This window comes from Colobus angolensis, unplaced genomic scaffold (genome assembly GCF_000951035.1).
Source record: "Colobus angolensis palliatus isolate OR3802 unplaced genomic scaffold, Cang.pa_1.0 Scaffold74, whole genome shotgun sequence".
NCBI classification, from domain to species: domain Eukaryota; kingdom Metazoa; phylum Chordata; class Mammalia; order Primates; family Cercopithecidae; genus Colobus; species Colobus angolensis.
Genome location: NW_012121154.1, coordinates 11,231,535 through 11,245,552, shown reverse-complemented (window position 1 = coordinate 11,245,552; position 14,018 = coordinate 11,231,535). Strand labels below are relative to the sequence as shown.

The 14,018-nt window shown below is 38.8% G+C and overlaps 1 protein-coding gene across 1 annotated transcript in view; it reads left to right on the top strand.

Annotated features, from left to right (window-relative positions):
• RELN (reelin) overlaps nt 1-14,018 on the top strand; it is a 536,970-nt gene that overhangs the window by 212,680 nt on the left and 310,272 nt on the right. The window contains exon 4 of the mRNA XM_011927764.1: nt 5,595-5,665. Coding sequence (XP_011783154.1) covers nt 5,595-5,665 — 71 coding nt within the window. The remainder of the gene's footprint in view (nt 1-5,594; nt 5,666-14,018) is intronic.

The following is a 14,018-nucleotide window of genomic DNA, read 5'->3' as shown; positions in this document are numbered from 1 at the left end:
AAAAAAAAAAAAAAAAACAAATGCTTTTTCAAGCACTGAATATGATGATCTTAATGAACTTTCTTCATTTTGGAGAATCTATAGAGCTTTTAAAATGATAAGTAATAACAGTCCAAAGGGATTTTAAAATTACTTAGTTAATAGGGGCTCTTGTTGGCAAGTTAGCCTTAGAGATCTGTGCATCTCCCAAGAAGAAGATAAGTGCTTATTAGAAACGTGTTTAAGAAACTTGGTCTACTTTCCAAAACAGTGAACAATGAGGATATTTTCCGAACTCTTATGAAAAAATATTTCTAATTATGTAAAATTAAGTGCAAATAGTACCAACATAGTTAATAACACCATCGGTGTGATGGACCTTTCCCCCAGAGAGAGCTGTAAATTACATAAAATAACAATTCTGGAAATGAATCAGGCTTGTCACTATATACCATAGCTCTCTGTATTCTTACTTAAAAATATATTGTGTGTGACAAATTGGAGGACCTGGTGGAATCTAAAAAAGTTGGTCTTATAGCAGTAGAGAGTAGAATGGGGATTACCAGGGGCTGGGTGGTTTGGGGAGTGGTTGGGGAGATGTTGGTCAAAAGATACAAATTTCAGTTAGACAGGAGGGATAAGTTCAAGATATCTCTTACACAACATGGTGACTATAGTATTGAACTCTTGAAAATGCTAAGAGAGTGGATGTGGATCTCACCACAAAAAGGATAACTATAGGAGGTAACACATATGTTAATTAGCTAGATTTAATACACAGCTTTACATACAGTTTTATCTGTCAATGTAATTTTAAAAATTGGAGGACGTGACCTCTAGAGACTTAATTCTGAGTTACTGTGCTTTTAGCAATTTTGGAATATATAATATATATTTATATAGTAGAATATATATATTTCCATAGAGGATTTGAAATAAATGCTGTGATTCTGTGGGTAAGCCACCATGAATTATTTGACAGCTCTAAATATGTTCAAATAGGCTTCCCATATTGACATTAATCACACCCTGAGGAGAGCAGTGTAGATGGCTCATGGGATAAAGCAAGGGAGCCTGTGTTACTGCTGGTCACTTGGGCTTCTGCTCTTTCTTTTCCCCAAGATAAGATGCCAATATGCAGACCTTTAAAAATACTAACCATGCATCTCCTATAGGGTAGGATCGTTTTAGATTAAAATGTTATCTGAGAGTTCTAAGGGTTTGGAAAGAAAATGATGCAAATGATGTTTATCTGTCAGCACACGTGTGTGTTGGGTATCCACATATGTTCCAGGGTTTGGGCAGCAGCATGGCTGAGAACATCATCCAGTAATCTTATGGCTGTAGCATACAGGAAGATGCAAGCGGTCTTCATTAGAAGAAATAGGACAAAGAGTAGAAAGGGGACTACAGTAAGCTGATAGAAGTGGAGGGGCTCCATCAATGGTAGACTGGATAAAGAAAACGTGGTACATATATACCATGGAATACTATGCAGCCATAAAAAAAGAATGAGATCAGGTCCTTTGCAGGGATATGGATGGAGCTGGAGGCCATTATCCTTAGCAAACTAACCCAGGAACAGAAAATCAAATACCAAATGTTCTCACGGATAGGTGGGAGCTAAATGATGAGAACACATGGACACATAGAGAGGAACAACACACACTGGGGCCTATTGGAGGGTGGAGGGTGGGAGTAGGGAGAAGATCAGGAAAAATAACTAATGAGTACTAGGCTTAATACCTGGGTGATGAAGTAATCTGTACAACAAACCCCAATGACACAAGTTTACCTGTGTAACAAACCTGCACATGTACTCCTGAACTTAAAATAAATGTTAAAACATTTTTTTAAAAAAGATCAATTGAAACCTATAAAATGGAAGGAAGTTTAAAATTGAACAAATACTATGTACTAGGTGAAGAATAAATACATATGCAAATAAACATTTAATGTATCTTGTCTTAGATTTTATATTAAATAATAAAAAGTTGAAAAGAATTTGAGGGGCTCACAAAACACTGCAGGAGAAGGAGTCGAGAGAGAGAAATGGTATTTTCAAAGACAAATTGCAAGGAGTTGCTGGCCAAGGGGCCAGAGTTCCTATGGAAATGACAAGAAGTTTGTCCAAAAGGAGGTTAACTAAAACAGCTTTCACCTGAAGGGTTGGAGTAGAGATCACAAGTCAGAGAAGACAATTGTTTAAAGATCAGGCCCTGGGCTGGGCGTGGTCGCTCACACCTGTAATCCCAGCACTTTGGAAAGCTGAGGCGGGCAGATCTCAATCAAGAGATCGAGACCATCCTGGTCAACATGGTGAAATCCCATTTCTACTAAAAATACAAAAATTAGCTGGGCATGGTGGCACACGCCTGTAGTCCCAGCTACTCAGGAGGCTGAGGCAGGAGAATCATTTGAACCCAGGAGGCGAAGGTTGCAGTGAGCCAGAATCGCGACACTGCACTCCAGCTTGGTGACGGAGAAAGACTCCATCTCAACAGAAAGAAAGAAAGAAACAAGAAAATTGGGCCCTGAAAACAGGCTCTTCCTCTGAAAAGAGACTGAAAACTACCATCATATTTTTGAACCAGGTTAATGAAATATTGCTGTAATGCTTAAAAGCAAAGACTGTACACTCAAACTGCCTGGGTTTTAATCCTGGCTTTACCACCAGTTGTGTGACATTCGTAAATCATGCAATAGTTCTGTGTCCCAGGAAAAATGGATAAGAATATCTACTTTGTAGGGCCGTTGACAGGAATAATTGAGTTAATTTATGTAAAGCCCTACAACAGTGCCTAGGGGTAAATTTCAATTCATAATAGTTGTTAGAATAACAGTAGGTATATATACCAGCCACTGTTATTATTACTACTTTTACTTTTCCCAAGCAGGGTACCTCAGATAATGGCATTGAGCACATGGTATGCTGTGCTTCTCAAGCCAGCTTTTATTTGCTGAGCCCTTTCTTTAAACAAAATTAAATAATTAGAACATATAAAGCCTAGACAGTTTGGTTGAATTGGCTGGTGCCTGGAACACTGGCTGTTGCCCCTCCTTCTCTTGACTCTCATGGAGACCCCTAAGGCATCACTGTGGAAAACATCTGGAAAACTGCTGATGCAAGGAAAAGGATCCAAGGCCTTGAATCAAAGACATGAAATCAGATCTTATCTGCCATTAATGGGCTGTGTAACCTCCAGTAGGTTAATATCCTCCCTGGCCTCATATTCCTGATCCATATACTGTAAAAATTAGACCAGTTTAGTGGTTTTCAAACCCTGCTCCCTTAAACCCTAAGAGTTCCAGAGAAGCACAATGGCAAGATTTGGGAAATAGGTAGTGCGGAGCCCCACAACTTCAAAAGCTGGGGCTCCTCTCTTTTAGTCATTCGAATTCCGTATTTGTTTGAAGAATGAGTACCACTGCTAAAGACGTTTTGACTAGCTGATCTTCAAGGTTCCTGCAGGTTCAGTTACTCTATCATTATTCTTTAGAAATTTATGAGATGTATTTATTGAACCAAAGTAGCAGAAGTAAGAATATTAATGAAGGCAACAAATAATAAATCTGAGGAAACTGAGGAATTGGGAAAACAGTGTGGACTCCTCATGAGATGCTGTAAAGTGACTAAGAGATGTTGGTATATCTGATATTTAGAGAAAAGGTGAAACCTCTGTTACCTGAATCTTATTTTGATAATTGGACTGATCGTGATCATGGGAGCATAGGCTGGCACAATGACAACTAGGCTTGTGGACCAAGAAGAAATATTATGATAGGAATATTATATACTTACAACCAGAAGACAACTAAAACAAACAATTATTTAAACACTGTGTGTCGTAGGACTTTTCTTGGTGGTTAGTGATTTCAGAAAATGTGTCCCTTCCAAAGCAAATGTCACACTAAAATTCTACGTTGGTGATCACTGTGTTGTTATTAGAAGTGTAAGTAAACTCAGACACTCTTGGCTTGATGGGTTTGAACAGTGTATTTAAGTAAAAAAGTTACGGTGTTCCCTCTGGTCATAAAATCTGTACCGATTAGTGAGCCTCTAGGCCATGTTTATGGCTTGGATTGGCCCTATGTTTAGTTCTCCTCATTTTCAGCTTTCTGAAAGCAAAGGAAAACCTATAAACATATGTGAATATATAAAAAGAATGGTAGCATCTGTTTATGTGTAATTTTGATAATGATTAATATGCAACAACAAGGGCTGATACCCCTTATAGGCTTCACATATGGTGTGAGTTGAAGGCCACTCAATGATTTTTCTCTCCAATTATGTCTCCCTCCCACCATTCAAAACTCTCACTATTGTGCCATTGTGTGTGTGTGTGTGCACGCGTGTGCATGTGTGTGTGTGAAGGTATAATACTTTCACTGCTGAAATATGTTAGCTTGAAGTGATATCACCCATTAACACTTCAACATGGATTAATTTATCAGATTACTTTCAGAGAGTTGGTTCCAGGGGTATTGACACTGGGGTCTACTTACAATTCAATCAGGATGGAATTCAGAAAGGTCTGCAGAAGGGAGGGGAAATATGCATCCACACATGGGCCAGAGTGAGGAATGTTGGGAGCCAGGAAGCCCTACTGGGCCCAGCAAACGACAAGATGTTGACCAAAGGAAGGGCGCACGTATCAAGGGGGAATACGTAGCCTAAACTTGGCCCTGTGGTAAGCTAGTACAGTGCCTTGTACATAATCCATCTTCAGCAGATGACAGTTAAATTATTTTTGCCCTAGGATGGTTTTGGCTAAAACTAAAGTTAAGATTTCATGTTAATTATTTTGTTATTTAAAAAGGTTTTGCGTATGGCTTATTTTCTAATATCAAGTTTCTTAAAGAGACATGATTTTCTGTTTTAAATTTAACTCATTTTGCACCAGCAAGATTCTTTTTAAGGGAAAACCCTTCATATATAAAGCATAATTATTCCTTTAATAGGACATTTTTTATTATAGCCACTGAATAACACATCTGCTGCAAGGATGTTATTTTTTTTTTTCATCAATCCATGTGCACAGCTCTGATTAGAAGAGGTAAAAGATATACATCGCCTTCAAATAGTGAATCTCCTTCATATGGTTTTATTTGTTATGACAGATTTTATTATGAAAGCTTTGAATAGCCCTCTTTTTAAGAAAATACTTTTTAAAAATGTAATTCTCTGTCTCTATATGTTCCAGTGACTATTGATTTCAGAAAAAAAGTACCTTAAGAGCATCTTTCTCCAGTATTAATATCAGTATTGCTCCACAAAACATTTTATATCAAGGTCTCCTGAAGAAGAAATTTTAATAAGCCTCTTCTCCATCCTTTTTATTCTATAGGCTTTATTCACATCCGCTGTTTTCAGAACAAGCTCACAACTGTTACAATGTCTTTATATAGTAAAACCTGAAGACAGTCCTCAACCCAGGTGTCTTGGTTTAAGCTTTCACGCCATTGTTATTTATATCACTGTTCTGATGTACTCATTAAAAATATCATATCGACACAATAAAGTTTAAGAATAAGCTTTTTAAAAAAGTTTTAAAAATACATTTTCACCAGACATATTCCAAGATTTGAATTAACCCTTTCCTGTTTGTTTCCAGGGCTACAGCAACACACCGGGGCCAGATTATTTTCAAAGATGCTTTAGCCCAGCAGTTGTGTGAACAAGGAGGTAAGAGTCGTATTTGATTTGTTTGTGTTACGTCCAAACTATTCATGATAGGTCCTATGTTCCATACCAAGTAAGCATTTCATTATGATGACTTAATCATAATGCTTTAAAAATTTAAAGTATTGACCCTTCGTATCACTAATACTTATTTATTTAGTAATTACCAACAAAGATCTATGGACTTCTGAATATACTAAGTGTGAGCAAAAGAAAATTTATTTTCATAATTTTTTTCTAATGAATTACCTTTAGTTATTCTAGAAGTACAAATCTTAGTCGTAATTGTTAAATTCTACAGAATGTGCTTGCTTAATTTACCACTTAAATGTCTTGTCAGCTTTGTTGAAAATGTTTCTGATTATTGCTTTTAACATTTGATCATATTATACATGATTTTGTGTACAGTATCTATGGGTCTGTTTCAACTGTGTGCACTATTAATTTCAGACTTGGGTGGCTAGACGTTGTATCAATTTAGATTAAATTTTACATACTGTCAGATGTGTATGACCAGGATGCACACACATGCACACACAGACACAACACAATGAAAAAGTTAAAACCAGGATCCACACTCTGATGCTCATTTGTTCCCCCGTCCCTTGAGTTTCCACCCTACCTTGTGTTTCCATTATAGCATTTACCACTTCATAGATAATTTTTCTCTGAAAAGGGATGGGTGTTGCCCTAGACAGACTGAGCTTCTCAAGTATGGGGACTATGCCTTAAGGGGCTTTGGTTCCCCAGATGCTGACGTAGAGCTTACCATGTAAGTCATTCTAAAAATCTTCATAGATTGAATACAAGTTTGTCTCAGCCGTACATACATTCCTTGATTTCAGCATCTTGATAATGAAAATATCTGATGTCCGCCTTGGTAAATGTCATGCCATTTTCATTGTTTATTGTAAGTATAGTATTAATTTTTGTTTACAAATGACATTTGGGGGGAATTTGTTAACTTTTAGAATTATATTATTGAATTTAAAGGAAACTTTTATTAATTATCTCTCTGCTAAAGAATATCTGATGAGCTTTGGAGAGAAATGAGGAAAAATTATGTCGGTTTTTGAGATACCTAAGAAAATACCATTTATTATTAGTTGTATATATCACAATATGACTTTATCTAAGTAACATGATGCTTAATGATTATTAATGGCAAAATCCTGATTATTTACACACATAGTCCTTAAATTATAAAACTTCATTCTAGTTGTAGTTTCAAACGTACTATCAGTATTCCTGGGTTTAACAGATTTTTATCCTGTGACTTTTGAGAAGACAGATATTAAATTGTGCCTTTGTATGTAGGCTCGAGAATTCGATCATAATACAAATCTTCTTCCAGACTATGAAATTGCTCACATTACTGAAAACATAGAATACCACATAGCAGTGAGCATTAATATCCTGGAAAATTTATAGTGTCAGAAAAAGAAATGTCTAATTTTATTAACACTTACCATTGTCTACAAACTATTTCTTTTAAGCCTTAAAGTTTTTAGTCTTTTCTATTATAAATGAATTATTGGGGTTGGGAGGAGGCAAATTATTCTTTTCATTTAAAATGAAAAGAAAAAGCCAAGAAAAACCAATGGGAAAAACCCTCGCAACCAGTGAGGAAAAGAAAAATGCCTTTATAATAGTATTACACATGAGCATGATTTACACGATGGTAGATGTGCATGTTATTAAAAATGCTGTACAGTCCAGGACCAGAAGAAAAACACTGGGCTTTTCAATAGCATCTAACTCATTGAAATTATATCAATCTATCCAAGATAAAGTGAAAAATAATGCTAACAAGACTGCAAGAGTGATGGCTTTCTACTGTCAGGAAATAAGGAAAATAATTAGTGCTATAAACTATATATTTATTCTGGCCTTATCTATTTTTAATTAAAACATTAATTGTCTCCTCAAATAAAGTAACATTTTGTCATGTAATCATTTTTATATATTGGATAAGGAATATCTAATATATTTATTAGAGGAAAAACAATTGCAGTTACCATACATCACAGCACTGTGCCTTTCCATTTTAACATGCTCAGTATATTTGTTGATTTTAATTAAACAATTCAAGCAAAGCGAACTTTTTCCTGTGGATCCTGAGGATATCTGTTATTACAAGACTGTACTGCTTGCTAAACATATTGAAAAAGTAAAAGGATTAGAAAATGTACTCGTTATGTCTTAGAGAGTCTGTAATCTTAATCCCTTTTCTTATAAAACATTAGTTGAAACTCTTTTTCTTTCTTTTTTTTTTTGAGACAAAGTCTCGCTCTGTCACCCAGGCTGGAGTGCAGCAATGCAATCTTGGCTAACCACAACCTCCGCCTCCCAGGTTCAAGCAATTCCCCTGCCTCAGCCTCCTGAGGAGCTGGGATTACAGGTGCATGCCACTGCACCTGGCTAATTTTTGTAATTTTAGTAGAGACAGGGTTTCACCATGTTGGCCAGGCTAGTCTTGAACTCCTGACCTCAGGTAATCCACCAGCCTCAGCCTCTCAAAGTGCTAGAATTGCAAGCATGAGCCACCACGCCCAGCCAAAAGTCATTTTTCTGCAAAAGTATATACAACACCCGCAAGACCTCTGTCCTAGCTCACAGTGCTAAATATGGATATGAAAGTGAAAACGACCCATTTCTTGTTCTTGAGGAACTCACAGGCTAAGATAAAAATGACAGATTTATAGATCACAGAGGTAGCTAAGTTTGCTTGAAGGTGTTAGGAAAGGCATCCCAGGAAGTCAGACCTGAATGGCCAGTAAAATTTAAGAATAAAGGAGAGGAGGCCAGGTGCAGTGGCTCATGCCTGTAATCCCAGCACTTTGGGAGGCTGAGGCAGGCAGATCACTTGAGGTCAGGAGTTTGAGACCAGCCTGGCCAACATGGTGAAACCCTGTCTCTACTAAAAATACAAAAATTAGCTGGGCGTGGTGGCACGGGCCTGTAATTCCAGCTACTCGAGAGGCTGAGGTAGGAGAATGGCTTGAACCCGGGAGGCGGAGGTTGCAGTGAGCCAAGATCGTACCACTATACTCCAGCCTCAGTGACAGAGTCTCAAAAAAAAAGGGAAAAAGGGAGAGGAGAACCATCTATCTCCTCCTTCCCATTCTCACTGACCCACTTTACATCAGGGCCCAGCAGTGCCTCCTTTGGGAACTGCCAAATATCCTCCTTCTTGATTTTTCTGCTCCTATTTTCATGGTGCCTTTACAGAGCTGCTATAATGAGCTTTCTAAAATGGAAATATGCTTCTTTCATTTGCCTGCTTAAAATCCTTCAGTATCTCAATTGGAAGCAATAGTTTATCGTCATAGTAAAATTCCTACTGCTTATCACATATGGAAGGAAAATCCCTTACAATCTGGCTTCAGTTTGTCTCTCCTACCTCATTTCTTGTCATCCTCTCATTTTTACCTTAAAACTCCCTGAATGCACCTCACTGTATCATCCTGGTGCTATCTGCACCCCATACTCTCCCAGTTTTCTTTGCCTGGGCTATCCTTTTACGTTCTTTTGTTCTGTCTAACTCGGGCTGTCAGACCCTGCTTATGGTATTACTCCCTCCCTCTGGAGAAAACATCTCTGATTCCCTCCCTCTTCCCCTCAAGCTGGTCTAGACAGCCCTCATACATAACTCTCTACAGAATTCTCAAGGCACGTTAAATAGGAACACTGTCAACACTGTTATGTGCAGACACCACTCCAAGCACTCTACAAACTCATCTAATCTTCACAGCAATCCTCTGAAAAAGAAACTATTATTATCTACACTTTGAAGATGAGGAAACAAAGGCACAGGGAGAGCAACTTACTTGTGCATGCATTCATTCATTTGACAACTGTTTATTGCATGTTGTCATAAGAACATCATCACAATGCCTTGTCTGCCACGAGATATATGCTCCTTGAGGGTAAGGGCTGTGCTTTTTTAGTATGGAATCTCTAAAGCTTCTCACAATATCTGATGCACAGTATGTACCTCATAAATGTTTGTCAAATGAATGAGCAAACAATTAAACTACAATAGTCTGATAGATAAGAAAGAGGAGGCTAGCCAGTAATTCATTACAGCTAAACCATGAGACCTGGAAAGGTAAATGGAAAAGATCATGCAGGGCCTTCTGTTAATGCTCAGGGACTTAGGCGTTCTGCAGGCTATGGGAAGGAAGCAGGAGAATGATAGAACAAGTAAAGAAAACCTAATGGGGGTTGGGGGTGGAATGTGTTGCAGAGTTGTTGACAGATTAAAGGCAGATGATGGACAGCAGACAAGGGAAGACAGATTATTGTGAAACAAGAACTAAATGCTGGGCAGTTTAAAGTTGAGGCTTTGAAAAAACATGATCATTATACATTATATGTATTACTGTGATTAGATTTTGGGGGCCAGAAAGAAGGGGATATGTTAGAGAGACCTAGAGAAGGTATGGGGGTACGGGTGAGGACAGGGAGGAAATCTGGGGCTACTCTGTCATTTCTGGCCTTGGTGACTGGGTGGACGTTGATGCCAGGAACAGAGAAGAAATGAAGAAAATGTTAGAGGTGTTTGGAAGAAAAGATAATCAATTACACTTCCATATGTTGGCTGTGAGGGAGTTGCAGAGTTCTCCAGCAGCCTGCTGAGAAGGGGGCCTGTCACTGGCTGGAGCAGCCAGGGAGATTTGAAAGCCATCAGCCTATTGATGCTGGGGAGGCAGTGCATTCATTAGGGAGATGGTTGGAGCAGGGAGGAAGCAGCCAAGTGAGGAAGACACGTGACTGAGCAGGGGTAGGAAGAAGAGGGAATTCTGGAGAAGAGGCAAGCCTCTGAGGTGGGGGGAACTGAGGGAAGAAATCTGAACATGATAGAGATACCTAACAAGGACAAACAGAGGACGGAGGATAGAAAAGGACATTCAGATTTTACAATCAGAAGGCGATTGGCAATTTGGGCTGGACATGGTGGCTCACACCTGTAATCCCAGCACTTTGGGAGGCTGAGGCGGGCAGATCACCTGAGGTCAGGAGTTTGAGACCAACCTGGCCAACATAGTGAAACCTTACCTCTACTAAAAATACAAAAAAAAAAAAAAAAAAAAAAAGCCAGCTGTGGTGGCAGGGGCCTGTAGTCCCAGCTACTCAAGAGGCTGAACACAAGAGAATCCCTTGAACCTGGGAGGCGGAGCTTGCAGTGAGCCTAGATTGCACCACTACACTCCAACCTGGGCAACACAGCAAGACTCCACCTCAAAAAAAAACAAAAAAAAAGTAGGCGATTGGCAATTTGGCTGAAAATGAGGGTGGTTTTAGGTGAGGTGAGACCACCTGAGGCAGCTTTGTAGCACAGAAAGCTTCTTGCTCAATCTTTGGAGTCAAGCGGTCAAGGGAAGATAGATTACTGTGACATGAGAAATAAATCCTGGGCAGTTTAAAATTGAGGCTTTGAAAAACTACCACTATACATTGTGTGTGTATATATATGTGTGTATATATATATATATAGAGAGAGAGAGAGAGAGAGCTGTGGATCCAAGGAATATGTACCATTATTATTTGTCCATTAAAAAAAATTTTTAAAAATGAGGAAGGAGAGAGGTAGGCACCCAGAGAGGAAAGGAATATAGATTTTCTCTCTCTCCAGATCACAGTGTGTTTATTATAGGCTTCCAGTGCCTTGCAGCCAAACACCACCAAGAACACACCTAGTTGAAGTTGAATAGGTTGAACAGGCTGGTTTAGTGCTTGTTGCAGTGTGGGAGAAGGCAAACCATAGGGGAACCATGGGGCATCTCAAGAAGAGGATGTTACAAAAGGAATTGTTATTATAAGATTTGGGTTGGGCGGGGCGCGGTGGCTCAGGCCTGTAATACCAACACTTTGGGAGGCCAAGGCGGGTGGATCACAAGGTCAGGAGATTAAGACCATCCTGGCTAACACAGTGAAACCCCATCTCTACTAAAAATACAAAAAAATTAGCTGGACATGACGGCACACGCCTATAGTCCCAGCTACTCAGGAGGCTGAGGCGGGAGAATCACTTGAACCCAGGAGGCGGAGATAGCAGTGAGCCGAAATCATGCCACTGCATTCCAGCCTAGGTGACGGAGTGAGACTCTGTCTAAAAAATAAAAATAAAAAAATTAAATTAAAAAGATTTGGACTCTCTTTGGTGATTAAGGTAGGGTTTAAGAAAGTGGAGCTTTGCTCTGGATTCGATGCTGTCTGGAAGTGGGAACAATTCTGTGGTTAGGTATCTCAATAAATCTACCATAAGGGCAGACTAGAGCACGACTACTGCTATAATTGATAAAGAAGCAGCAGTCGCTCCTACGAGCCAGGAGAGAGGCTACTTGGCACCTTTGTGACTTGGACAGTGCTAAAGTTGCGTCTCTGTTGAGACAAGATTAAGAAATAGATGTGTCTCTATCTTGATTCATCATGGTCACAGAGTAGCTTTGCCTGAAGCTGATGTTCTGGGAAACTGTTTATGTTCCATAGGAGGACACCAAGGCCCAGCAGGGATTGCCAGACCAGGTTCTGGATGTCAGAGGCTACTTTTTTCTTAATTGAGGCTGAGGAGAGAATGCTAGTGGGCATGATTTACTTTTGGATTTTAGCCTTTACGAGGGCTTTGAAATCATAGGGGAGTGGATTGTCTTACTTGCACTGCTATAACAGAGTGCCACAGACTCGGTAATTGATCAGGAAAAGAAATTTATTTTCTCACAGTTTCAAAGGCTGGGAAGTTCAAAATCAAGGTGCTGGCAGGTTTGGTTGTCTGGTGAAGGCTGCTTTATGCTTCTAAGATGGTGCTTTGATGATGTATCCCCCTAAGAGGAGGAATGCTGTGTCCTCACATGGTGGAAGGCAAAGGGGCAAGCCAGTTGGGCGTGAAGCCTTCTTTGTAAGGACTTTAATCCCATTCACAGGGGGAGTAACCCTTATGACCTAATCACAGCTTAAAGGCCCCACCTCTTACTACTGTCAAGTAGGCAACACCTGAATTTTGGAGGGGACACATTCAAATCACAGCATGGATTCAGGCTTTACTTGTATGACTTGACTTTCCAGAGTCCCTGGCGCAAAGCACATCATAAAGCGAAGGGATTTTGCTGAAGCAAAATTTTATTCAAGGTTGGTTTGTATGAAATAAAAAGCATAAGTAGATCAGTGGGGTAAAATTATGAATGTTTAATTTTTAAAAAATGTATCTCTATTTTGTAATTTGTTTACAGTGAACTTACATTATTTGTATTATAAAGAAATAGCACACATTTCCTCCAAAAAGTGTCCATACAGGCTTAGACTTAGGAAGGAGGAGGGACGAGTCTGCGTGGCAAGGGGAATAAATCCCTTCTCAAGAATCAAAGGAAAATTCTGAATTACAACTCCCATGTCTCCTCCTATATGATGACTTGCCTGACTCCCTTAACATGCTCTGTTTCTGTTGCATCATAATTATTTGTTTAAACACTCATTTCCCCCAACTGAGAGCTTTTTGAGGGCAGGAACCATGATTTAACTTTTTGGTTTTTTTAACGTTTGATCATGCTTGGCGTGAAACATAGACTCAATAAATGTTTGCTGAATGATCAACTTAAACATTTTACAATTGAAAAATCACTGTCCTTACTGAAAAATCTTTAACCCTGAATGTTTGCTATGGACCATGATGAGGCAGTGTGGCTGCTACTAGCAATGTTCCTCACACTGATGTCTGGTTGTAAAATACATGTACCAGCATATTAAAAATTATTGAAAATTGTTCATGGATTTTCATGTAAGCTATAAGGAGTCCCCTTAATGTTCTTGGAACATAGAACAGGTTTAGAGATTTTTTAAATATATCTCTGAGGTTCCAAGTAATCGTTAACACATCCCCATCTGAGTTCTGCTGTCATGTCATGGTGCAGACAAGGAGCTAGAGTTTTTCCATCTTTTTTTTTTTTTTTTTGTGATTCCTCCCAAATTTTTATTATGAAAAATTTCAAATATACAAAAGTTCAAAGAAGAATATAACAATCACTCAAAAAATAACATCCTGTCATATTTCCCTTGGCAATGTGGTATATCTACATATATGCTGTGCATATATATGCATGTATATATGCTGTATATATATGTGGTGTATACATGCTGTGCATATATGTGTGTGCTTTTAAAAAGTCTGTGCTGTGCGTCTATATGTGTATGTATTTTATGTGTGTAGAACCATTTGAAAGTAACATATACATATCATGATGATTCACCCCTAAATGCTTTTTTTTTTATTATTATACTTTAAGTTCTAGGGTACATGTGCATAATGTGCAGGTTTGTTACATATGTATACTTGTGCCATGTTGGTGTGCTGCACCCA